This window comes from Pithys albifrons, chromosome Z (genome assembly GCF_047495875.1).
Source record: "Pithys albifrons albifrons isolate INPA30051 chromosome Z, PitAlb_v1, whole genome shotgun sequence".
Classification (NCBI taxonomy): Eukaryota; Metazoa; Chordata; class Aves; order Passeriformes; family Thamnophilidae; genus Pithys; species Pithys albifrons.
Window position 1 is genome coordinate 33,884,078 of NC_092497.1, and position 27,198 is coordinate 33,911,275.

Genomic DNA, 27,198 nt, shown 5'->3' on the forward strand with positions numbered 1-27,198 from the left:
CCCTCCCGCCCGGCAGGACTCGGGCGGAGCCTCCACGGCCGGAGCGGCGCTGCGGCGGCGCCCCATTTGGCGCTGCGGTTGGGCGGAGCCCCGCGCCGGCCGCCCCGGCAGCCGCCACGGCGGTGCAGTTTGCGGGCGAGGCGAAGCTAGATCGGCGCCGCTCCCCAGGTTGCGGCATTCCCCAGCACAGCCGGCACTCCCACCCGCGCCGGCCCGGCGGTCGGGATAGCGCGGAGCCTCTGAGCAGAGCGCCAGGTGCAGGTACGGGCTCTCCTGCCTCGGCCGTGGCGGTGCGGTGATGCGCGGAGTGGGGATGACCCACTGCCGCGGTGTTTGGGCGAGTTGTTCCCCCGCAGGTCCGGCCGTCTCTTTCCCCGCTCGGACCCGCGGCCTTCGCCATCCGGCGCAGGCGTGAGGCGGCCCCTGGCGCGGGCGGAAAGGCCCGCGGCGCCCGCCGGCGTTCACTCGGCCGGGCGGCCGCGCTGAGACTGTGCCGCGCCCGAACCGGGCGAGGACGTGCCGGTGCCGGCCACCCTCTCGCCGCCGTCCCTGCCGCTGTCGCAGCCGCAGGGCCCGGGTCTGACCTGGCGCTCCTCTCTCCGTGTTCTTGACCTGGACGCATGTTGGAATTGGCGGGTTGGCTTGTCACACGCTTGTTAAAGCCTGGCTTTTTGCAGGTCTAAACAATTCGCATGTCACTGCTGTGAACTTCTGCAGAACCCTTTTCAGATACAGACACCTGAGAAGTTCATCTAGTTCTCGCCAGCCTCTTGCTGTTAGCTTTTGCTGTTGAGGGTGGGAGTGATCCTGGCCTTAAAATTGCTTTCAAGTATTATTAATTTAAAAATTTAAAGTATTTGCTCAGAAAGTTAGCTCGGAAAGCTGGTGACTGCGGAAGAGCAGAACCCCTTGAGCTCAGAGCGGTGTCAGAGGCGGAGCTCCGCGTTCGTGACCGACCGCCCGGCACGGGAAAGCGCCGGAGGGAAGGAGCTGGAACACGGCGGGGGCTCTGGCGCCTATCAGCGGGTGGGTGACTCTAGGCAGAGCAGATCCGTGGTGAAGAGTCTTGCTTGGAGCGTGCAAGGCATTATGTAATCGACTTAATCCCACAGGTGTCTATCTGGGACCTTTAGAGAGTTAGTTTGTTTTCTAGGTGATAAGGAATGTCTGGATTCTTCACTTGTTGTTTCCTGCATTCTCTTTCTTCTTTCAAGTGTACTATTATGTTTTGAGATATAGAAAGTAACTAGTAGCATATAAACAATATCTCAATATTAAGCAAGCTACAATTTGTGACAGTAAAGCTGTTTTATTTCTTCAGAATCAAATTAAACAAAGTGAAGTTTTGACTCCATCAGGCTTCTTTGTTTTTATGTAGGTTGCTATGCTCTTCAAAAACTACCTTAAATAGGTACTTCACAGTATTTCTTGGTATGGCTTTTTCATTATTGAATAGATCTCCTTTCTGTTGTTTTCTGGAGCTATTCTGTGCTATTTTTTTAATTTTATATTGACCTAATCCTTTTATGATCAGACACAAGTAATTTTTTTTGATAAATATTTTGTTTCTTCAACTAATGTTGATGTAGTTAAAGGATGTTCATATCTTTCTGTTCCATTTTTTTCTTTAAAACAGAAGTTGAAATATCTTACGTGTATTTCAGGAGTGGCTTGAACTCAAGTTTTCGTTGCATTATGTTCAATGAAAGTGTCAGGGAAGATACTTCAGAATTTCTTGTTTCAGTGGTATATGATGAAAAAAAAAACACAACAAAAAAACACATACAAACAACAACCAAACAATTTTCATACCTTGCCTGGTACAGTTAGAGCAACACTACAATTTACAAACCAGGAGCTATATTTACAAGTTTGACTTTGTTCTTGTGAGTAGTGCCTATGAAATAGGTTTTTAAATTTAACTATACAATTAGAGTAATTTATATTTAATGTAAATGTACGATTTTTAGATAAGTGTTAGCAAGGTTAGGGCTTTTGAGGCTAATATGTAGCGAAATACTCAGAGATTTGCATAATAAGTTCCCCTTTCTTGTTATGATTTCCACAGAGAGGAGGACAGGAATAACTGCTTGTATGAAAGAACGTTTGTATTATCCTAGGAATCACAAGATAAGTATTTGAGATGTTCTTTAAGATTAGATAGACATTTTTCCCCTTCTTGTGTCAGCCTTTACAAGATAGTTAATTGCTAGAGAATGAATTGAAATTACTGCCTGTATGGCAGTTTTACATCTGTAATTTTGTGTTGCTACTTTATTCATAAGAGAGTTAGAGATAAAATTGGTAAAATGATCTGGCCTTCCCTTTGAAGGCCATCCCAGAAGAGGTAGGTGATGCCACTTTGGTCTGTTTAATTTCTTAGCCTCTATTGGTGCAACAGAGGAAGTGTATAAGTTTTCTGCAGTTTCTTCCACAGAATTTTCCTACTTAATATGAAGAATGCAGTATAATTTTAAAGGGGTTATATATTCCTCTCATTACGTTCCTTACATATGTTAGTGTATTTTACCAGCAGTAGGAACTGTGTTTGCAGAACACCACTGACATCTTTATTAGTATTGAAATGTCAAATAGAAGGTGAGGTAGTTATGTTGTTGGGATGTGTTGACCTCAGAGTCTGATGATGGTACTGTAATGAGCACAGAGATTTACATCATACATACTCAGAAGGTGTTAGACTTAACTTAGGTACGCACAACATATCTTAGTCAAATAAGTCCCATTAAAGGTAGTCATCCATAGTTGTGGAACTGTGTGCTTAAGCTAATTTGTAGTCAGAGTTGTTTTTGCCCTGGTTTCAGTAAGAGTTCAGATAAAGCATATCTCAAGCCAATTTGTTATTAGAGTGATTTTTAATGCAACTTCAGATGTAGTGCTTTGTTCACTTTCCATGAGTTATGTTTTAGATTCAAAGTAACTGGTTTCCTGGGACTGTTAAACTCCAAAGCCTTTACCAGTGCCGGGTCGTCTTAAATGAAGGGGCTTTTGTTACTTTTCTTGTAGTTTTTACCGTAATAATTTCTGGATGGAGGAATCATTAGGACATCATGTTTTCTAACATTTAGTTTAAGCCTTCATTGCAGTATCTTTCCTCATCTTTTGTGGAAAGATAATCCATGTTTGGTTGACATTGAATTATGACATCTGCCTGATAAGTACTAGGTTGAAATGCTGACTCAGTTGAACTTTTAAACAGCGACATCAGAATTACTCTGTACACCCTGGGGACTCTTACATCCTGGTTCCATTCCAGTTCAGGAGGTAGGAACACACTCATGTGAATACAATGAATGACAAAACAGTTTCAGTATAATAGAAATATTGTTTGTGTTTAGTTGAAGGTATCCTGGTGAGGAAGTCCAGCAAGTGTTTTGTGTCAAATTTGTTCGGTTAGTGATGCTAGGGATCTGCTGGGTTTTTTGGGTCTTCTGAGTGAAGAAAGTAGCATATATTTGTTCTGAAGAGTTGTTGTTAGCCATGATTTAGATGGAGAATGACTCTGGAATTCGAATCTTCAGTTTCAGTAGACAGATCTGCCACTGAATTAAAAGGACAATATATGAAGTCTGCATTAGTCTAGCACTGGGGAGAAATAATACTTTATTCGTGGTCTTCAGCATATCATTTACCATATGTGATGACAGCCCATTTTTAGCACATTTAAGCTGCCTTAGGGCACAGTACCATTTCAACTGGTTAACTGTGGTTACTACCCTGGGTGTGAATGCCACAGGCCAGCTTCCAGTCTTCTGAAATTACTTTGACAAATAGCAAAGATTTTCAGAGTGAGATCAGGTTTGTAGTGTTTCTGGGCTATTCATAGTTACAAATAGTGTAAACTCCTTTTATAATTCTGACAAGTGGATTGGGAAGAAGTGAGAAATTCTGTAGCTATTATTGTATGCTGGTATACAATGCGATCTGCTGTTCCTGGACAGAACAAGCTATTTATACCTCACTTTTGGAGGTACATATTCTTTTAAATTTTTCAAAAAATACCCCTAACTCCCTTAGAACTTTGCCTTCAGCATTTCTGAAAAGCTCACTTGGAACAGATCTGTTTAATAGTTTCTCTTAGAACTAGAAGTGTATTTGAATATTGGGTCATAAGTACATTTTGGAAAAAAAACTGTTGAGGCATCACATGAATTTTTCTGGACTATGAACATGAATTTGCTAAGCAGAGGTGAAAGAAGTTACTACTCTGGTGCTTACAACTATAAGAGAAGTTGTAGTTTGGAATTATTATGTAAATTCTCTCCCCTGCCACTAGCTGCCCATGCCAGTAGTTAACAAAAAAAGTAGTTAACTGCTGACCACTTGGGTGGGGGCAGGTTTGTCTGTTTTGTTCTTGGGGACTACACACGGCTGGGAGTTGGGTGTGTGTTCGGGATTGAGGAGAAGCCGGCTCGCTGCTGCTGCCTGCCCCGGGACTGCTTCTGGCTGTCTTGCTGCTGCTGCCTGCCCCAGGACTGCTTCTGGCTGTTTTGCTGCTGCTGCCTGCCCCAGGACTGCTTCTGGCTGTCTTGCTGCTGCTGCCTGCCCCAGGACTGCTTCTGGATGTCTTGCTGCTGCTGCCTGCCCCGGACTGCTTCTGGCTGCTTGTGTTTCTGCTTCTTGGACAAGGAACACAGGGGGAAGAGGCAGAGTTCATCTGGGAGCTCACCACTCGTCTGTCTTGCTGGAGAGGGACTGGAAACTCACTCCGCAGCCAGCCGGGCTGTGACACTGACACTGCCTGAGTATAACTTTCCTCCCGGAGGAAAACCTGCTGGGTTTTGTTGTTGTTTGTTTGTTTTTCCTCTGTGGTGTTGGGGAAGTGGTTTGTTCTGGTCTGTTTATAGTTATACCTATACCTACATATATAGATATATATATATTTATAGCAGTTAGGGACAGTTATCCTTCTTGTATTAAAATTCCTTTTTCTTAAATTTGATAAAGAGTGGCGTAATTATTGTGGAGAAGGCCCCCTCCCCCCGCTTGTGGGTAAACATTTTGTTTTTTTCCCCTCAAACCAAGACAGAAGTAAAGAAGGAAAAAACAAAAGGTGTAAGGGTTTTCCTGTGCATGACAGCCTAAGCCTTTTGCTAATCCCTAGACTTCCTCCATAGAATCCTTCCATTTGCTCTGAGTTGTGGATAAATATGAAACTTCATGTTCATTTAATCTAGATAAAACATTGATAGAACAGATTAATTGTTCCAAATTTGAGTGACCGAATGTGCTGATTATATGACATGAGGTTATTGTTACTTTAGCTGACAGTAATATGGTAATTTATTCAGGATCTTTATTAAAGAGACAATCTGCCTTTTTATGGAAGCTGATCAGTACACCTTCTTGCTATCTCTTGGTAGTGTTGATCTCCCATCTTTGTTGAAGAAAACTAGAGACTTTAGGTGAAAGCAGCAACTTTTTTCTACCCTGCAGAAAGAAATAGTATTCCAAGAATGCTTATGCTGTTTGTCAAACTGTCTTGCTGTGTGTGTGTTTGCTACTTTGAAAGTATGCTCCCTGTAGCATGTAGAGTATGCATTCATAGTCTACCACAGGAAAGAGACCATTCATGCTTCCAAAATATATATAGTTGTTCTACAATAGATGTTAAAAGTGTTTTCATATCAGCGTCCTCAAAGATTTTTTTAAAGAGAAATTTATGCATGCCAGAAAACTGTTGTATACAAGTTAGAGGACAAAAGTTGAAATAGGATCTAGATATAGTCACTTATTATAGTTAGCAGTACGATTTTATTGTCACATGACCCTAATATTTCTGAAACAGTACAGTACTGTTGACTTCTGAAATCTGCTTGGTTTGTTCCCATTCGTAAACTTGAGTCTATCAATCAAAGCTGTTACATAAAACTGTAAGAGTATTCCTGTTCACAGGGACTTGTCAGAGGCTGAGCTTGAGACCTGTAGATAGATCTGATACTAAAAAGTTATTTGAGCTGAGGTGAAATGTCAGATGCCTTAGCACAAGGAAAGTAGTATAAATGCTTAGGTGTGCTGGTTTCCAGAATGGTACTTGGCAAATTTGGTCACAACAAAGGTTTTCTGCCCCATGACCTCCCTTCTCCCTTTTGTAAATTAAAAGAGAACATAATGCCTGCTTTTAGGGAAACATTTATGTCAGCAAGTACATCGAGCAAGGATGAGTTTGTGGCTGGATTTTAGTGTACCAGAGCTCTACAGTGCTTACTAAGCCACAGACATCATCTTGTTTTGCCTTCTAAATTATGACTTTCATGCATCTTTCATACTCCTGACACTGCTTGCAGGAGCTGATACCTCATGATTGCTGTACATATTCTCAGTATTTAAGAAATGCTGTAATTTTTGGCTGCAGAAGTCTGCATAGCCTTAGTATACTGCAACACTGCAACATATTTGAACCTTGAAACATATGTATTTGTCGAAGAGAAGAGCACTTTTTGTAATGTCTTACGATGAGGACCTTTATTTCCTCCAAAGAAGCTCCAAAACTCATATTTGTTCTTTCCCTGGGTGATCACATTTTGATATCTATCAGGGCTTTAGAGTTGTCACTCTTCTTTAATAATACGCTCATTGTGATATAACTAATAATATGAAATTAGATGTGATATGGAAATATAAATTTATTTAAATCTATATTTTGTTAAATATTTCCACTAAAATTATGTATTATTTTCTAGAGATATTGTTTGCATTTTTCATTACTTTTTCTTATTTTCTTTTTTCTTTTTTTTTTAAATATAGGATTTTAACTAGAAACTGATATCATTCTCTCTTCCTGTTTCAGACTAGAAGATGAATCATCTTTCCTTTAGTGAACTGTGTTGCCTGTTCTGTTGTCCACCATGCCCAGGGAAAATTGCCTCCAAGCTGGCATTCTTACCTCCTGATCCCACATACACACTGATGTGTGATGAGAGTGGTAGTCACTGGACTTTACATCTCTCAGAGCGAGCAGACTGGCAATATTCTTCTAGAGAAAAAGAAGCCATTGAATGCTTCATGACTAGAACAAGCAAAGGTAACAGGATTGCCTGTATGTTTGTGCGTTGTTCACCTAACGCCAAGTACACTTTGCTCTTCTCGCATGGAAATGCTGTTGATCTGGGTCAGATGAGCAGCTTTTATATAGGACTGGGTTCACGGATTAATTGCAACATATTTTCATATGATTATTCTGGATATGGTGCAAGTTCTGGGAAGCCAACAGAGAAGAATCTGTATGCTGACATTGATGCTGCTTGGGTGGCTCTCAGGACAAGGTAAGACATTAGTTGCTGTTTTTCTTTTACAGCATGCTTTTCAAATGGTTTTACTTGATCTGCATTGGTAGTTTAAACAGCAGTGCTTTATTTTAGGACTAATGGGTTCCTATCCAAGCTGATTGGTGGTGTCAGTATTAAGCAGGATCAGCGTGTAGTACATACATACTAGAAAAATTGAAATGGAATTGTCTTGGTTTGAGATAAGCAACTGCCAACCCCCCCAAGCACAGAGAGAAAAGCCTCCCTCCTAACACCAGGGAAAGGGAGGAAAAGAGAGGGGAAAGAAAAAAAACACTTCAAACCGCATTTATACTAAATCTACATATATTTTTCACAGAAAGAAAGAGACAATTAGAAGAGAGTACAAATATACACTCACACAAGTCTGCAACAACAAGTTCCCCACCTCAACTTCATAACGAACACACAAATTCTACTGTCCTAACTACACATTACTTAAGAAGAAGCTTATTCCCCAGGGAGACAAACACAAGCAGAAAGGAGAGAGACCCAGAACAACGCATTTTACTTTTCTGAGGTACCCTGTGAGCCAGTGGTGGGCCTGGTCCTCTCCATCCCCCCTGGGGCAGCATCGTGCGTCCTCCCAAGAGGAGGCCTGAGAAGCGACTGCCTTAACCACTCCCACACTGGTTCCTACTTCCCTGGAGATGATGTCATAATGTGGTATGGAATACAAAATTACTGGCTAGAAGAGGTCAGCTGTTAGCTCAGCCCAGCTCAAGTCAGCTGACAGCTTCGGCCTAGTCCACACTTCAGAGCCCAAATCTAGGCCCACCTAGGTGAACCCATAACAGGAATTAAGTTTAATTAGCTGTGGTTTCATCTTGAATGATTAGAGCATAATCCTTATTGTCACAGTTTGGAATCTTCTCATTTGCTAAAGCTCAGAAGGTGGGAAAAATCTGTAATAATTGATTCACCAGTAGCTGACCCACTGTTGTGATGTAGGTTAAAGAAAATGCAGGTTGTTTCTTTTCAGATCATTCGATCACCTGCTTTTTCTGTAGGGAAGGGCAGTAGAAAAGCTATTATAAGAGAACCTGATAAGACTCTGTTTTTATTTCTTTATGGTGCTCATATCACCTTTATTTCAGAATTCAGGCTGACAACTACTGCATTTCCAAAGATAGAAACATTTTTTTGTTTTGTATAGAAAACTATCTTTGCAAAATATCATGTGTGGGAGAGGTTATAATGCATCTGTGTAATTACGTTATGGTGGGAACAAAAATCCAAGAATTTGAACCAGTGATGTTAGCTGAAATAGAACAAAACTGGATGAAATAAAAATGCCAATTGGAAGGATGTTGTTCTTGTGTTCTAAGCCTCTGGTTTGAGGGAGGTAAAATAGTGAGATGAAAGACCTTGGAGGAATGCTTTGATACAGGTGAGAATTCTAGGCATCAAATAAGTGTAGCTTCTTAAATTTGAGAGCATTTTTCACTGTGATGTGTTCCATTTAGATCAGTATTCTTCTTCTGTTATGAATACCCAAACTACAAAAACTACTTTTTAAAATACTATGCAATCATAAGAATAGCTACTTGCCAAAAAGAAAAATCTCAGGATATTGTGCATTTTGCACCAAAAGGTGTGAGAACATGAATTTAATATAGATCATCTCGTTAAAGCCTGGCTTTTTGCAGGTCTAAACCTTGAGCATCCTGTTTAATAATTATAATATCAAGGATGTGACTTAGTGGAATGACATGTAAAGACTCTTTAAATTCTGGAGCCTGGTAGTTGCCACAGTGAGTTTAGAACTTGATCAGTGTAGTATTAATGAGTGTATTATCCCTTTTCAGTGTGATAAATACCGGTATTGGCTTTCATTTCTGTCACATTATAAGAACAGTGTGATACTTCTTTTCAAAGAAGCTTATTTTGTTCCCTTACTAAAGTAGGGATAAAGCTTGTTGTCATGGACATAATTCAGCCACGGAGGACAGGTTTTCAGCCTCATGTATTCAGAAATACACATTCTGTGTTACTAGATTAGGTTTTAGTGTTTATTTGTATTACAGTGTGTTGTAGTTTGGGATTATTATGTAAATTCTCTCCCCTGCCACTAACTGCCCATGCCAGCAGTTAACAAAAGAAGTAGTTAACTGCTGATCACTTGGATGTGGGGGCAGGTTTGTCTCTTTTGTTTTTGGGGACATCTTTCCATTCTTAGCTCTGCGGAACTGGGGAGCGGTGGCTGCCGAGGAGGGAAGTTGCTCTGCTGGCTACCACTAGGGCTTCTGGCTGAGACGCTGTATTTTCTCCTTGCCGCGGCTGTTTCTCCTGGTTTCCTGCATCTGGGATCCCGGCCTTTGTTGCAGTCTCACCACCCCCTGCACCGTCACTGCTGGGGCAGTGACCTGGGAGAGAGAGGTGTGCAGCTGCTTTTGCAGGACACGTGGTGGTTCCCCACTTTCAGCTTTCTTTCTCCTTCATCTGGGACAAGAGACACAGAGTTCATCTGAGAGCTCACCACTTGTCTGTCTCGATGGAGAGGGACTGGGAACTACTGGGAACTCACTCCGCAGCCAGCCGGACTGTGACATTTGACACTGCTTAAGTATAACTTTCCTCCTGGAGGAAAAACCTGCTGGGTTTTGTTGTTGTTTGGTGTTTGTTTTTTTTTTTCCTCTCTCTTGTGGTGTTGGGGAAGCGGTTTGCACTAGTCTGTTTACATATATATATATGTATATATATATATATATCTGTAAACAGACTAGTGCAAACTTGCATATATATAAGTTAAGAACAGTTATCCTTCTTCTATTAAAATTCCTTTTTTTTCTTAAATTTGATAAAGAGTGGCATGATTATTGTGGAGGAGGCCCCTTCTCCCGCTTGTGGGTAAACATTTTGGTTTTTTCCCCTCAAACTAAAACACAGTGATAAGTTGAGATATGACTAGATCTGTTGCATAAGCCCAGAGCTGCAACATGGCACTGTTGACAATGGTTTGTAGTTGATAGGTGATCTGGTAGTTAGCTAGTTGGTCAAATATCCAGTAATCGTGACCAAAAGCATAATATGGTTTGTGAACAATGTGAAAGACAGCTTGAATTATTTAAATGTACCAGAAAACGCCAGATAACTGGATGGTGAAACATAATAGATTTTAATGGCAATTTGCAGGCTCTGTTTTATGAACTAATTTGTAATTATTGTTGCTCCTTGCTCATGATGAATGTCTGAGAGAAAACCTAAAAGGAAATGTGATTGCGATTTTATTTCTTATATACATTCTTAAACAGTGAAGTGTACTTTCCCTTATCAAATAAGATTATTTATTATTGATAGGACAGGGCTAACAGCTTTAAACTGAAAGAGGGTAGATCTAGATTAGATACTAGGAAGAAATTCTTTTCTGTGAAGCTGATGAGGCACTGGAACATATTCCCCACAGAAGTTGCCCAGAGAAGTACAGTTTGCCTGGAGAAATTGTGGGCAACTTCCTCATCCCTGGAAGTGTTCCAGGCCAGGTTGAATGGAGTTTTGAGTAAACTGGTGTTGTAGTTTGGAATTATTATGTAAATTGTCTCCCCTGCCACTAACTGCCCATGCCAGTAGTTAACAAAAAAAGTAGTTAACTGCTGATCACTTGGGCGGGGGCAGGTTTGTCTCCTTTGTTCTTGGGGAGGACACACAGTTGGAGTTGGGTGTGTGTGTGGGTGGAGGAGAAGCCATCTCGCTGCTGCTGTCTGCCCAGTGCTGTTTCTAGCCGGGTCGATGCTTGTTCCTTGCCTGGTGCCGTTTCTAGCCAGGTCGCTGCTGCTGCCTTGCCTGGTACTGCTTCTAGCCGGGTCGCTGCTGCTGCCTGATCCCAAGACTGCTTCTAGTCAGCTCGCTGCTGCTGCCTGTCCCCAGGACTGCTTCTAGCCGAGTCACTGCTGCTGCCTGTCCTTAGGACTGCTTCTAGCCAGCTCGCTGCTGCTGCCTTTCCCCAGGACTGCTTCTAGCCAGCTCGCTGCTGGTGCCTGTCCCCAGGACTGCTTCTAGTCAGCTCGCTGCTGCTGCCTGCCACTGACTGGTTCTGGCCGCGTTGCTGCTGCTGCTGCCTGCCCTGGAATTGCTTCTGGGTGCTCGTGCTTTTCTGCTTCTTGGACGGGGAACACAGGGGGAAGAGACGGAGTCCATCTGAAAAGCTCACTGCTCGTCTGTCTCACTGGAAAGGGACTTAAACTCACTCTGCAGCCAGCCGGGCTGTGACATTGACACTTAAGTATAACTTTTCCTCCCGGAGGAAAACCTGCTGGGTTTTGTTGTTGTTTGGTTTTTTTCTTTCTCTTGTGGTGTTGGGGAAGTGGGTTGCACTAGTCTGTTTACATATATATATATATTTAGCAGTTATCCTTCTTCTATTAAAATTCCTTTTTCTTAAATTTGATAAAGAGTGGTGCGATTATCATGGAGGAGGCCCCTCCCCCGCTTGTGGGTAAACATTTTGGGGATTTCCCCTCAAACCAAGACATTTCTTGGCACCCAATGTGGAGCAGCTTGTAAACAAAGAAGGATAACTGCTATTTTGTGGCACCATGTGGGTCTTGAGTTTAGGGTTCATCAGGACCATCCTGTATAATATATTGGCTTTTTGTTGGTACAAATTCATGCCAAAAGGAGCGGCAGGTTTAAGTCTTATCAACAAATCAATGAGTAAAATTCAAATAGCCGCAATTATTATTGAGTTCTTACTCTGGATTTATGGTGCCATGAATTCGATGCCTTGGGATGTCATGTGGGTGGTGTTCTCTAGGCTGTTTTCCTGCCGTAACCTAAGCTGCTACTTCTGGGGATTCAGTGATAATAGTACGGACCCTTGGGAAGGAACAAAGGGGAATTTGTTTTCCCAACCCTTTGTCCATTCCCCATTCAAGTCTGCTACAACAGCTTTTGAGATGTTTAAATTCTCCCTGGATGCCAGAGATATCTTGCTCTTTATGGTTTTTCTGCAAGGTTGTATCCCTGTGGCCTACAGTATGTTTGAAGGTAGGGCCAGGGTTTTTCGAGAACACATTCAGAAGCCTAGCCCAGTGAAGGGGGAAAAGCAAGAGAATAAAACCCCTGATGCCACAGTGAAGGGGGGAAAGGAAGAGAATAAAACCCCTGACGTTACAGTGAAGAGGGAGAAGGAAGAGGGTAAAACCCCTGACATTACAGTGATGCAGGATGGGGCTAAAAAAGGGGAAGAGGGTAAAACCTCTGATGTTACAGTGACGCAGAACTAGGCTAAACCAGGAGGACAGGCCAAGCCTGTGGAAGTTGCCCCTATCCAGAAAAGGAAATATAAGACCAAATCAGACCATCCAGCGGACGATGAGGGGGCTGCTGCACCTCCACAGCAAGCAGACCCAGAGCCTGAGATCATCACTGAGTCATTGTCATTTGATAGTCTCCATAGTTTGCAGAAAGACATTGCTCGACACCCGGGTGAGCCCATCCTGATTTGGTTGATCTGAGTTTAGGACCTTATGGGTGAAACCCTACAACTGGATGGTGCTGAAGCCAGGTTTTTGGGGGCTCTGGCCCAGGATGTGGCTACTGAACAGGTGTTTGTGAGGGAATCAAAGCCCCTTTCACTCTGGGCACGACTTCTAATGAGTGTAAGAGAGAAGTTTGTTTATAGAGAAATCCTGCAGGAACATCACATTAAGAAGACTTGGAAGACGATGGAAGAAGGAATTTTACGTCTGAGGGAGATGGCAATGATGGACGTGCTTTTTGGAAGGGGTGGGCAAACCAATAATGACCCTGACAAGGTCAGATGCACACCACATATGTGGTGGAACCTTTCACGCTCGGGGCCAGCTGAATACACCGATTTCCTGGCATCCATGTATAGGGAAGAGAACCAAGAAACAGTGGGCGCTGTAGCAAATAAGCTGCGGATATATGAAGGCATGACCCACAGCCCAATGCAGGCCCGTATTTCTGCTGTAGAGACATTGGTTGAGAGTCTCAAGATGCTGCCTGCAGAGGTAAAAGTGATCAGAGAGGAAATTAGGGAAAGTCTCCAAGTGGCACCAGTGCGAATGAGAACCTCTGAAGTCAGAGCCAGACACCCCCCAATCAGAGGAAGTGGACAGACCTCACGAACTGAGATGTGGTACTTCCTGGCCAAACATGGAGAAGACATGGGACGGTGGGATGGGAAACCCACCCGTGCCCTTGCAACCCGAGTACAAGAACTGAAGGAGAATGGAAGAAGGTCAGTGAGAGTAAGTGCAGTCCCAGTTTCCCACGGGCAAGAATCTGACCCACAGGAGGGCACCTCCCAGGTGTACTCATCGAGTAAAGGTTCTGACTGCTATGACCAGGATCAGTGTTAGAGGGGCCCTGCCTCTAGCCAGGTAGAGGCACGGGACAACTGTGTCTATTGGACTGTGTGGATTTGATGGCCTGGCACATCAGACCCACAAAAGTATAAGGCTTTGGTTGATAACGGCGCTCAATGCACATTAATGCCATCAGGACATGTGGGCTCAGAAACTATTTCTATTTCTGGGGTGACAGGGGGATCTCAAGAGCTGATTGTGCTAGAAGCTGAAGTGAGCTTGAAAGGGAGAGATTGGCAGAAACAACCCATTGTGACTGGCCCAGCCGCCCCACGTATCTTGGGCATTGACTACCTCAGGAATAGATATTTTAAGGACCCAAAGGGGCATAGATGGGCTTTTGGAATAGCCACTATATAGACAGAAGGGATTGAACAATTGAACTCATTGCCAGGTCTCTCAGAAAGTCCTTCTGCTGTCGGACTGTTGAAAGTTGAGGAACAGCAGGTGCCAACCGCCACCACAACAGTGCACCGTCGGCAATACCGAACGAACCGCGATGCTGTGATCCCCATCCATAAGATGATCCGTGAACTGGAGAGCCAAGGGATGGTCAACAAAACCCACTCCCCCTTCAACAGCCCCATCTGGCCTGTGTGTAAGTCTGATGGAGAATGGAGATTGACTGTGGACTATCATTGCTTGAATGAAGTTACCCCACCGCTGAGTGCCGCTGTGCCGGACATTCTGAAGCTCCAGTATGAGCTGGAGTCCAAGGCAGCAAAGTGGTATGCCACTATTGACATTGCTAATGCGTTCTTCTCCATTCCTCTGGCACCAGAGTGCAGGCCACAGTTTGCTTTTACGTGGAGGGGCGTGCAGTACACCTGGAACCGACTATCCCAGGGGTGGAAACACAGTCCCACCATCTGTCATGGACTCATCCAGACTGCACTGGAGAAGGGTGAGGCTCCAGAACACCTGCAATACATTGATGACATCATTGTGTGTGGGGACACAGCAGAAGAGGTTTTTCAGAAAGGAGAGAAAATCATCCAGATCCTTTTGGGAGCTGGCTTTGCCATCAAACGGAATAAGGTTAAGGGACTAGACCAAGAGATCCAGTTCCTGGGAGTGAAGTGGCAGCATGGACGCCGTCAGGTTCCAACAGAAGTCATCAATAAGATCACAGCAATGTCTCCACCTACCAGCAAAAAGGAAACACAAGCCTTCCTGGGTGCCATAGGGTTCTGGAGGATGCATATCCCAGCAAACAGTCAGATCGTAAGCCCTCTCTACTTGGTAACCCGTAAGAAGAATGATTTCCACTGGGGCCCTGAGCAGCAACAAGCCTTTGACCAGATCAAGCATGAGATTGCTCAGGCTGTAGCCCTTGGACCAGTCAGGACAGGACCAGACATACAGAACATGCTCTACTCCACTGCCAGGAATAATGGCCTGGTGAGACTTGAGGCCGACCACTTGGATTCTGGAGCCGAGGCTGCAGAGGATCCGAAGCCAGCTATACCCCAACAGAGAAAGAGATCCTAGCCGCCTATGAAGGAGTTCAAGCCGCCTCAGAGGTGATTGGCACGGAAGAACAGCTCTTTCTGGCACCCCGACTACCAGTGCTGAAGTGGATGTTGGCAGGACAGGCTGCCTCTACACATCACGCCACTGATGCTACCTGGAGCAAGTGGATTGCCCTGATTACGCAGCACGCCCGTATGGAAAAATCAAATCGCCCTGGGATCCTGGAAATCATCACAAACTGTCCTGAAGGTGAAAATTTTGGTCTAGCAGATGGAGAGGAAGAGCAGGTGACATGTGCGGAAGAAGCTCCACCATACAATCAGTTGCCAGAAGAAGAAATACGCTACGCCCTCTTCACCGATGGCTCCTGTCGCATTGTAGGGACTAATCGCAAATGGAAAGCAGCTGTATGGAGTCCCACCCGACAAGTTGCAAAAGCTACTGAAGGAGAAGGTGGGTCGAGTCAGTTTGCAGAGCTTAAAGCTGTGCAGTTGGCCCTGGACATTGCTGAACGAGAGAAATGGCCAAAGCTTTACCTCTACACCGACTCATGGATGGTGGCCAATGCTCTCTGGGGATGGTTAGACCGATGGAAGAAAACCAATTGGAAACGCAGAGGGAAACCCATCTGGGCTGCCGATATATGGCAAGACATTGCCACCCAAGTAGAGAAGCTGATTGTGAGAGTCCGCCACGTAGACGCACACGTGCCCAAAAATCGGGCCAATGAGGAACATGGCAACAACCAACAGGCAGACCGAGCTGCGCGAGTGAAAGTATCACAGACAGATCTGGACTGGCAGCACAAGGGAGAGCTGTTCTTGGCTCGATGGGCCCATGATGCCTCAGGCCATCAGGGCAGAGATGCCACTTATAAATGGGCACGAGACTGAGGGGTGGATTTAACCATGGACATTATCTCTCAGGTTATCCATGACGGTGAGACATGTGCTGCCATTAAGCAGGCTAAGAGAGTGAAGCCCCTGTGGTATGGTGGACGCTGGGATAAGTATAAGTACGGGGAGGCCTGGCAGGTTGACTACATCACACTGCCACAGACCCACCAAGGCAAGCGCTATGTGCTCACCATGGTGGAAGCAACCACAGGGTGGCTGGAGACACACCCAGTGCCTCACGCCACTGCTCGGAACACCATCCTAGGCCTGGAAAAACAAGTCCTATGGCGACATGGCACCCCAGAGCAAATTGAGTCAGATAATGGAACTCATTTCAAGAACAGCTTAGTTGCTACCTGGGCGAGAGAGCACGACATTGAGTGGGTGTATCATATCCCCTACCATGCACCAGCTGCCGGGAAAGTTGAACGGTGTAATGGACTGTTGAAAACCACTTTGAAGGCGTTGGGTGGAGGGACTTTCAAACACTGGGATCAACACCTAGCAAAGGCTACATGGCTAGTCAACACTAGAGGCTCTGTCTATCGAGCCAGTTCTGCCCAATCAGAACTCCTTCACACTGTAGATGGAGACAAAGTCCCCGTAATACACCTGAGAGGTATGCTAGGGAAAACAGTCTGGATCAACCCTGCCTCAGGCAATGGCAAACCCATTCGTGGGGTTGTCTTTGCTCACGGATCTGGTTCCACCTGGTGGGTGATGCAGGAAGTTGGAGAGACACGATGTATACCTCAAGGGGAACTTATCTCTGGGTAAACGACTCATATTACTGTATTAGTAAACATTTAATATTTGAAAGAAAATTTAAGTTTAATGTAGAGTATCAGCATGGAAGAGAATTTAGGGGTGGATAATGTTGTAGTTTGGAATTATTATGTACATTCTCTCCCCTGCCACTAACTGCCCATGCCAGTAGTTAACAAAAAAAGTAGTTAACTGCTGATCACTTGGGTGGGGCAGGTTTGTCTCCTTTGTTCTTGGGGACGACACACGGTTGGAGTTGGGGTGTGTGTGTGGGTGGAGGAGAAGCCATCTCGCTGCTGCTGTCTTCCCAGTGCTGTTTCTAGCCGGGTCGCTGCTGCTGCCTTGCCTGGTACTGCTTCTAGCCAGCTCGCTGCTGCTGCCTGTCCCCAGGACTGCTTCTTGCCAGCTCGCTGCTGCTGCCTGTCCCCAGGACTGCTTCTAGCCATCTCGCTGCTGCTGCCTGCCCCTGACTGGTTCTGGCCGCGTTGCTGCTGCTGCCTGCCGCTGACTGGTTCTGGCCGCGTTGCTGCTGCTGCCTGCCCTGGAATTGCTTCTGGGTGCTCGTGCTTTTCTGCTTCTTGGACGGGGAACACAGGGGGAAGAGACGGAGTCCATCTGAAAAGCTCACTACTCGTCTGTCTCGCTGGAAAGGGACTGAAACTCACTCTGCAGCCAGCCGGGCTGTGACATTGACACTTAAGTATAACTTTTCCTCCCGGAGGAAAACCTGCTGGGTTTTGTTGTTGTTTGTTTTTTTTTCTTTCTCTTGTGGTGTTGGGGAAGTGGGTTTCACTAGTCTGTTTACATATATATAAAATATATCAGTTATCCTTCTTCTATTAAAATTCCTTTTCTTAAATTTGATAAAGACTGGTGCGATTATCGCGGAGGAGGCCCCTCTCCCGCTTGTGGGTAAACATTTTGGGTTTTTTCCCCTCAAACCAAGACAACTGGTCTAGTGGAAGGTGTCCCCGCCCTTGTCAGGGCAGGGATTACATAATCTTTAAAGGTGCCTTGCAACCCAAACCATTGAATGATTATAATGTTTCATCTGAGCATGCTCTTTGTTGAACAGACACTCTCGTGGGGTGGACCTCTAAATACATACTACATCGATCTGCATTTCTCTCTTCCATTCAAGAATGACCTCACCTCAATCCTGTTTGTTGTCTGTTGTTTATTTTTTGTGTCAAAACCTCCTATGGAAATTAAGTAATTCTGTAGAATTTCTCAAGTTTGGGTTGGTCTGCCCAGCTTGTGGATTTCTCAAACTTGAACAGGATTTTGTCCATTGGTTAAAAAGAAGTTGGTATTACTAGTTTAATGTTTAGAATGACTTTGCAGTTGACTGACCTGTCTTGTCCGTATATCTGAATGCTGGATATATGAGAGAGAAGTTCAGCACATGAGTCTGGAAACAGTGCCTCACACAGATTGGTTATCAGTCCATGGTGTGCTCTTGAGCTCTGAGACAGTGCTCAGCTGTGTCTAAGTACTTGATGAATATCTGGATCAGAATGGAGATTTTGAGGATTTGCTGTCACATTGATTCACTTTCCTAGCATAACCTGTACTGTCAGTGTTACACTGCCATCATCTTTAGTATTTTATAACTTGTTCTGCAAAGCCAAATTAATGCAGTGAGTTGTTTGCAGCATAAATATAAGTGTAGTTGTAACTCCATTGAAATTCTTGTTGATGAGATGAGATAAGAAAGGGACCTGAGACTTTTGAACTGTGCCTCACTGCTTGTGATGTGATGAAGCAAAAAAGAGAAATTACCTTTGGAGTTGGTTGGTTACCCACAGCTCCCTACATTCCCTGTTATGAGAAATGGGATCATAGAACCCAGCATTAAAAGGTTTCTGGAATAATTGAAATGCTGATGTGGACTTAATTCAACAGTCAGCAAAACTGCTTGTGGTGAAGACTTGCTAGCATCTTCAATTTTGTGTCTTGAAAGGGCAATCCAGATGCTGATCTGTAAATCAGCACAACTGTCCAGTGGGAACTGGACACCTGGGGTGAAATAGTCTGGAACTAGTATTGAGGGTGATGATGAAATTTTGCTTTAAGTGCATGTGAATATTATCATTCATGTAAGTGAATACAGATGGCTAATTTGGCAGTGGGTCAGAAGAGGTAAACAACAGATGCAGATTCTGAGTTGTGTTCCTATTCTTTATCTGCTTTTGAGTGATTTAATAAGAACCAGTAGGTACCTATATAGATGTTGCCTGCCCATAAAAGGAGGCAATGTGATTCACTGCCTTCATCATGTTTGGAAAAGTTGTACATTATTGCATATTCATATGCATGGAACTATATAAAAGCTGCAAGTGAGGACATTCCTTTTCTGACCGTCATAGCTACCAAGTGTTGAAATGCCTGGAGTCATATTGGGATATGCTTATTTTCTGCTGTTCTGTTCTCTGAAGGCCTTTGATGACACCCTACTAAGGGTGGAACGGTTTAACCAGCCCCAGGCAAATGCAGGGCAAGTGACACATTCGGAAAGCTCTGAAGACTTGCCAGAATTGCCTCATGACCAGATTTACCTGTAAGAAGCCAAACAGCCTTTTAATTGTTGTTTGTCGTGGACTCTCTAATAGTTGAAAAATTGATGGGTAAGTCTCACCTTCAGACTGATGTGTCAAAGTGAACAGAATGCCCATGATTTGAACAGCCAGATGTATGAGAATAAAATTGAATCTGTTTAGATGTTGGTATTCATTTGGGAAATCACAATTTTTTTTTTTCATTCAAAAGTAGGTGGAGTTTTTTAGCTGGAAGTTGAGGTACTGTAACTTTGTATATTTGGGGAGAAATGGAGCTTTTATTTAAATTGATTGGGAAGAGTAGCTCAATTATCATGAGGAGAAATCTTGACAATAGAACAAATATATCACTGTTAAGTTTGGAAAAGCCAAACCATTATGAGAGAGGCAGAGGAGATGAAGTTTGGTCATTACTATGTGTGCGGTCAATGGGCTTGCCTCTCACAAAACACAGTTCCTTTTTTCTTCTCCCAGTGTTAAATATTGCATACACAAGAACGGGAACGGGCATCTCAGTTGAGGAAGAGCTGTACACTTAGGAATTTTATGCGTGGCCTTGAATATTGATAGTTAAAGGTGTGGATGATGTTTATGCCCTTCATTTTGTGCAATTAGCAACTGTAATTTGCATGTTATGTCCATAATGACAAAAGATTCTGAATGTGCATTGAAAATTTCCTCAGGATGTTCCCCCTTGTTCCATGTGTCTCAAACGCTGGTGTCAGTTTTGTAAATGTGTGTGTTGCAATAGCTTCACAAAGAGTAGCTTCTCTAGAGCATTTGTTGCTACTCTTCATCACTGTAAGCCTGAGAGGTGTTATGGAAAATGTACCCTTCTAAGTTTGATTTTACCAACACTTTATTCTAGTCTTGTAAACCAAGTGAGTCTTCTACATTAAGAGCAATAGTTCAGAAGTAAAAAAATGAATTCTTTTCTGTCTCACATGTATCAGGGTCAAAATGGCAGGTATTCTTTTAGGAGCCTGACAGTATATCATGGTAATTCCAGATGGCTTTTGGTTCTTAAAGGTAACTGAAGTTAAAAAGAAAAGAAAAAAAACCCCAACCAAACAGAAAACTGCCACCACCTAGCAAACAAACACACACAAAAATCCACAAAAACCCACAAAAAACCCTTTGCTGACACAAGTTACCTGAGATTACTTGAGTGGACAATAGTATTTATGTTAGTCCTGTTATCAACATAATGAGCTTTCAAAGATACTAACATTTTTACAGCATGTTTTTGACCTCTTGTTGCCACAACAACTACTTGCAGCATATGCCTCTGTAAATGTCACCTTCCTCTTCCTTAGGATGGCCTGTACTTCTAAGGCACTGATTAAGAGAACAATTTTACTACCACCTTTTCTCTTGAGCTAACACTTCCTTATTTGCGAGACTAGGCGTGTAGTCAGCTGATAATTTTATACAAAACTTCTTGGAGTTTAACTGGCATTTATGGTGCTATCAAGAGAAGTAGACAAATTTTATGACCAGGGAACTTAACAACAGTTACCTTTTAAGAATTCTTCTGTTTTAGATTGTAAAGCCATACTTTTGAGCGACTGCATCTGAGGGACAGTTGGACTCTTGCTTTTACCCAAACATTTCAGAAGCCTGCTCAAGTGAAGAGGAAAGACGAAACAGCAGATGTTGATCTCTGGTTTTCATCTGCTAGGATTTTGTTATTTCGAAGGTGGGGGTTGATTGGATTTTGTTTTTTCCTCTTCAAGTCAAAATAATCAGAAGTCTACTTTAAGCCACTACTTCTTATTATTGGTCTCACTATTTTAGTGTACAGATTGCAAACCAAATAGTTTCTGCTGGGCACTGTGAGGCAATCTGCTTGACTGTGGTGGAGGAAGGATTACTTTAATCCAAATATAGTAAATGCCGTTCTTGGATTATTTTTCTTGTAGCCATCATTTACCTATCTTTAGGCTGAAAAAATTTGATCCATAAATAGGGGAAAGATTAGTGAAAAAGAGGAGAATATATGTTCCAAAGTATACTTTTATTTTGTGCTATAATTTCCTGTGCATCTTGTAAAATTCAACGTCCAAGGAAATGTGAGTGTGATCATTTGCAAGGTTTGTTATTTGAGAACTGTTTTGTGTCATAATGTATTGTGCAAACTGCATGTCATGGTAATAACTCAAGTTTTATCCAGATTTTATGGAAGGGAGAGAAGGTCATGCTATACTTTCAGAATGGACAAATGTCAATTGGGAAATTAATTGTAAAAGGGTGGGTGTTAAACTCTTCCCAGGTGTTTCAGAAAAGATACAGAAATAGTGAAGACCTTACATCTGGTTTTGTTTCACAGCTTTAATTTGCTGTATTTTTGTGTGTTTGAATGTTGAGAAAATCTTATTAATCAGAGTGTTTGAACTTTTCTGTTCTCTGAGAACTGTTGTGGGGTAGACAGCTTGCTTGTTCCAGGCTGATGATTGAGTCTTAGTGTTTTAGAAGTCTTAATTTGATCATGATCTAATTACGCATAGAAACTCTTTCTAGGAAACATTGATAGTAATTTAAGTAGTTATGATACAGCTAGACTCCATGAATGTCTCTGTGCTAATACTTTGAAAACTTTTGCATCAGAAAGTATTATGTTCTATCAGAACATAATTAAAATAAATAGATGAGTAGTTAAATAGACAATGTTAAATATGAACAGTGGATTTTAAACTTGATTTAGAAAGTTTATGGAGGTGCCTAGTAAGTTCTGCTATGGATACTTAGAATTTAGTAATACTAAAATGAGATTTTTTTAATTGAAGTCTTTCAAGATATAATTTTTTATCAACTGTTTATTACATACTGATGTAACATATGGGATGTTTCTTCTGGGTTATTGAAGAGTACTTGTGGATTTTGGCTTTTTTATTTGTTGGTAATTTGAATGTCTTGGTACCTGTGAAACATCTTTTTTCCCAGTGTTCCTGATTTTAAGTATTTTGGGCTTTTAGTGTTTGGTGACCTATACGGTTCCTATACAGTTATATGCCCATGTTCATAAGATACTGGAGAATTTTTCATTACCTCTGCTTCCCTGACTTTACTGGAGGTATTAGAGTTATACTAATTCAGTAACTTCTTTGTGAGTATGGGTGTTGTTGTATAGCATTGACAGAAAAGATGTATGCATTTATTATAGATGAGGTACCAGGTGCACTTTTCTTCACTTGATTTTCATATCTTTTAAAATTACAGCAGCAGACATGAAACTTACCTCATGCTGTTCCAGAGTGGTGTTAGCCTATCCTGCTGTAATTTAAAAAGCTGAGCAAGTTTCTAATAATGCATGAATACAATTATTGGTATTTGGTTTTTTTGGTTTAGTTTTGGGTTTTGGCGGGAGCTGGGGTCAGGGACAAGTTGGTTTGTGAGATTTTTGGGGAGAAGAGGGTGGGGGAGCTTGTTCTCTTGCTTTTTTTTGTTTCCTTTGTTTTGCTTTTATTGCAATGAAGTATCTCTTCCTATTTTCTTTCTTTGTCAAGCATAGATACACTGTTGCAGTCTCACCTGTGCTAAGAGTACTTGGTTAGTATAGGTCAGTGTATCAGCAGATCACTGCTGTGGGCACGGTTCTTGTGTGGGTTACATTCTTACATTCTTTTCCTGTGTTGCTTGGATAGCAGCTGCTCTTTGTATCCACACTAATGCAGAAAAATGTATTGTCTGACCTGTATAAGTGTTAACTATATACTTCTTTTCTTTGCCTCTGTTAATTATAGAAAAAAAGAAAGAGTGTTTTTGTCTTACTGGCAGGGAGGCTTGGGTATTTATTCTGTGTTACTTATTGGGCTGTCTTACTTGTGGATTAGGTTGATAAGGACAAGCATCTTTGCTATTTCATGCAATGCACAATATTCTGACCACTGTCAGAATAAGCTTGCTTTAAGTTTCACTAAATTTATGAATGGTGTTAGTCTTGGAGTTTTTACCAGGTATAAAAAGAGTAAAGCTGACCAAATCTTTGCAGACTTGATTGTGCTCCATTTGTTGATAACCAGGAGAGCTAGTAAGGTTTTAATCAGTTTTCTGTTGTAGGTCCACTAGAGTTACTAGTAAAGACTTTCAACTAGTATCCAAGTCACAACTGTGTTTCCAAATCCTTATTTAAAAAAAATGATACCCTTATTTCAATATCATTCATGCGTAAGAAAAAAAATACTGCAAGTAGAATAAATAATTGTGAATTTTAGTCAGGAATTTCGTAGAACAGACTTGCTTGTTCTTCTGTCAGCCCCTATTTCGTAGTTCATAGCCTTCAGAAAATTTTCATCTTCAGAAATGCTTTTTTCCTTGCTCTGTAGTTGTAGTTTTGTTTATGTCACATTATATGCACTTTTTTTTTTTACATTTTTAATCTTCTAGGTATGGAATCCGCCCTGAAAATGTGATTATATATGGCCAGAGTATAGGAACAGTACCATCTGTGGATCTTGCTGCTAGGTATGAAAGTGCTGCTGTAATTCTTCATTCTCCACTGACCTCAGGAATGCGAGTAGCTTTTCCTGATACGAAGAAGACCTATTGCTTTGATGCATTCCCGAAGTAAGTTATGGGATGTTTTTTGTTCAGCATGCATTTTTCACTAGAGAAGCAAGTAGTCAGGCAAATTCTCTGAAATTTATTTCAAGGGTTTAATAAAAGTTCAAGTAAAATGAGTGAATAACAACAAAGAGGATTATTTGATTTGAAGGAGTTTACAGATATTTGTAAACCTTCTAAATATTGCATATTCTAATCATTTTAGTGGCTATCTGTTAAAGAAGTAATTAGTTTTCCTATGTATGGCTTGGCTTCACGAATGAAGATTTGGGAAGGGCTCTCCCCACATGGGTGTGCCCTTCCAGCCTGCACAGTGGATTTTTTAGGTGAGGCACAGTGTGCGCAGAACTGGCCCCACCCTTTAACTCCTCAGGTCCATCTCCCATGGTCGAGCGAGCTTGAATGATGACAGTGAAGTCCTCAGGCCTAGAACCTACAGCCCCGGGTATTCCCAGGAGGTCTCCCATCCAAGTACTAACCGGGGCTGACCCTGCTCAGCTTCCCGAGATCTGATGGGATGGGGTGTCAAGGAGGCATTTAACTGCCTATAGCACATAGTTTTCTTGTACATAACACATAAATCCCTAGTTATAACAAGTAGTTCCAGTCCAGTGAATTATTAATTTGGATAACTCTGAATAAAGTCTTTTGTGAAAGTTTTCTGTAAGACTGTAAAGCTAAGTAGACCTTAACTGAATAAAATTCCTGTCATGTAGTTTGAGACTGTGTCACTGTGTTCATAGATAAAATCTTTTTCTTACAGCATTGACAAAATTTCTAAAATAACATCTCCTGTGTTAATAATCCATGGGACTGAAGATGAAGTAATTGACTTTTCACATGGCCTAGCATTGTTTGAGCGTTGCCAGAGACCTGTAGAACCACTGTGGGTTGAAGGAGCAGGCCACAATGATGTGGAACTCTATGGACAGTACCTTGAAAGATTAAAACAGTTTGTCTCACATGATCTGGTGAACTTGTAATTTTCTTTGTATATTTACATGCTTTTTTCATTTCACTGCAGAACTAGACACCTTGATAAATATGTAACAAAAAACCTGAATGTTGTGTTTTCAAATCATCTTGGTTGCCTTCATTAAATGTACAGGTAATGATTTGTTAACATAATTAATGAAGGTTTTAGTGCCACCATTATAAACTGGAATTGCATAATCATGCAGTCAAACTTGGCAGTTCACATTACTTTGTGTGAGGTTTTTCCTTCTTAGATTAAAAACAAAAAAAAATAAATACCACAGGGAGTACTGTAAGACATTTGAATTATATAAAATCGAATACTGTAAAAGTGTTGCCATGTGGTTTAGTGTATCATAAACAAGTTTATAAATATTTTTTAACATCTCAAAATGTACTGTCACTTACTCTGTTGCACAGGTGTAATTAAAAAACAGACTTCTAAGCAGATGTTCTGTAAAAATCATGAAATTTGAGCAAATACTAATATATGTAATAAGTCACTGGAAATGACCCATGCCCTGTTATAGGGGGAGGGGGTCAAAATAGTTATCTTTTCCTATATTTTTCATATTGTTTATGCTTAGTTTTATTTTAGTTATTTTGTATTTGTGTTGTCCCTTACCTTTCAGGTTAAAAAAATTTACCCACTCTTCTCCTCAGGAGTCGTAATCTTGCCAACATAATGCAACAAGTTATTATTGTGGTGATGCAAGTATTACTCACATCATTGCTACTGAGGCCACAGATTACTTCTTTGAAACCAGTGAGATTTTGAGAACCTAGAAGACTTTGTAGACCATGTTTTTTTGAAATCAGGTAGTTTTAATCATTGTGTAGAGAGGCAGTGTTTTATTCAAAAGAACCTGGAGGTTTATCCAACATTGTAATAAACAATTTGCAAGTTTGTGGTTATCTGATCAGGCTGACTTTTGAATGTTTAGTGCAAAAGCTTATTGTTTTTTAAGTATTGTGTGAAAATTTTGCTAATGAGGCCTGGATGGAGTAGGAGGAGGGGCAAGAAGAGAATGTTGACATTTTTCTATTAACTCACGGTGAAATAAACTTTCTAAGTTGCCTTTCCCTGGAATGCATTTTGGGTGAATCAAACTATGAAAAATAAACTTATTTTTATGTACCCTGTTTGTAAACAAAATATTCCAACAATACACACTATGCTTCCAAGGCCTTATGTAGTTTAATTTTCTGCTTGTTTTTTTGTGATTGAGTTTATTGTGTGCTTAAATGTAGCTTCAAGTATTGTGAAAACTTTGGTTAAGATGTGTTGATTAACAGTAAACAATATTTCAAAAAATTCCTGTTCTTTCTTGTGTTTTTTTTCAAAGTAGCAACAGTTGCTTGCAATACCAAAATGCCAAGTAACTCCCCATTTATTCTAGGAAATCTTAGAACTAAAGCAGTAACCCATTGTTATGAATTGTCAGCACATTTCTTCAGCAGCAGCTGCTGTTCTGATTGGCCTCTCACTCACATGCCTCATCTTGCTACTACTTGCCATTCAGCATACAAGCTTTCTGCTGCAAAGCTGCTTATAATCATTCTTCTGTAATGAATTCTAATATTGGCTTTCTTGAAATTAAAAGGACATCTTGTTTTGTGCACTCCAGTGAGTTAATTGCATAGAAAGAATTTTTTTTTGCAAGCAACTGAGTTCTTGTTTTGTCTTTTTGATCAAATATACTTCATTGCATTCTGAAATTCAGAGTACATTCAGGTGCAATAATGTCAAACATAAGGATTTTCATACAAGACTTCTGCCTAGAGGTGTGTAACTCAGCTTTATTACATCAAATGGAATATGCAGTTTGATTTCCTTTACCTTCCAGCCACTGTCTCTGTGATCTTAATTAATCATTACGATTAAGTATTTAAGTGCTTTCTGTGTGATGAATGAAACCTGTTTTGAGACTTCTCTTCAGAAATTCACAAAAAAGGTATGTAGAAGTGCAATGATAAGTATGATAACAGATAACAGATAACAGATAACTGATAACAGATGGGCTGCATTTTGATGGCCTGCAAATTACAGGCAAATGATCAAGTGTCACCACAAGAACTATCTGATTATGCCAGGAATATTATAGTACCCTGTAACTAAAAGAGGCAGAAAAGGGGGCATAGCTGTTTTGCTGCTTTTGTTTCTGTGTTTTGTGAAGCAGAACAGAAAGCCTGACTAACAGTGTTTTGTCTTCAGTATATGCAGCTGTGCTGGATTATGCTGATGAGTATAGGTTCTGTTCTCTTTTGCACCACTTATGCTTGATTATGTATTGCCTGGTTTTTCTGATGTGTTTTAAACCTAGATTTGTCA

The 27,198-nt window shown here is 41.8% G+C and overlaps 1 protein-coding gene across 5 annotated transcripts; it reads left to right on the forward strand.

Moving 5' to 3' along the window:
• The first annotated feature begins 65 nt into the window (after positions 1-65).
• On the forward strand, positions 66-26,004 carry ABHD17B (abhydrolase domain containing 17B, depalmitoylase). Of its 5 annotated transcripts, none has more exons than XM_071580166.1 (5): positions 66-261; positions 6,809-7,283; positions 23,715-23,894; positions 24,916-24,999; positions 25,499-26,004. In XM_071580166.1, exons 2-4 carry the CDS (start codon positions 6,817-6,819, stop codon positions 24,989-24,991), a joined length of 723 nt encoding a protein of 240 aa, XP_071436267.1. In that variant the 5' UTR covers positions 66-261; positions 6,809-6,816; the 3' UTR covers positions 24,992-24,999; positions 25,499-26,004. The 5 variants fall into 5 exon arrangements, 4 of the variants coding, with proteins under 4 accessions (XP_071436267.1, XP_071436265.1, XP_071436263.1 ...); XR_011699905.1 differs by having other exon boundaries at positions 67-261; positions 24,655-24,999; XM_071580164.1 differs by having other exon boundaries at positions 24,916-26,004.
• The last annotated feature ends 1,194 nt before the right edge of the window (positions 26,005-27,198 follow it).

Excerpts from the sequence above, each read along its gene's own strand:
- ABHD17B (XM_071580162.1), top strand. The coding sequence starts at position 6,817 with ATGAATCATCTTTCCTTTAGTGAACTGTGTTGCCTGTTCTGTTGTCCA. Across the intron at positions 7,284-23,714 it reads TGGGTGGCTCTCAGGACAAG|GTATGGAATCCGCCCTGAAA; the intron begins GTAAGACATTAG and ends TTAATCTTCTAG. Across the intron at positions 23,895-24,654 it reads TGCTTTGATGCATTCCCGAA|CATTGACAAAATTTCTAAAA; the intron begins GTAAGTTATGGG and ends TTTTTCTTACAG.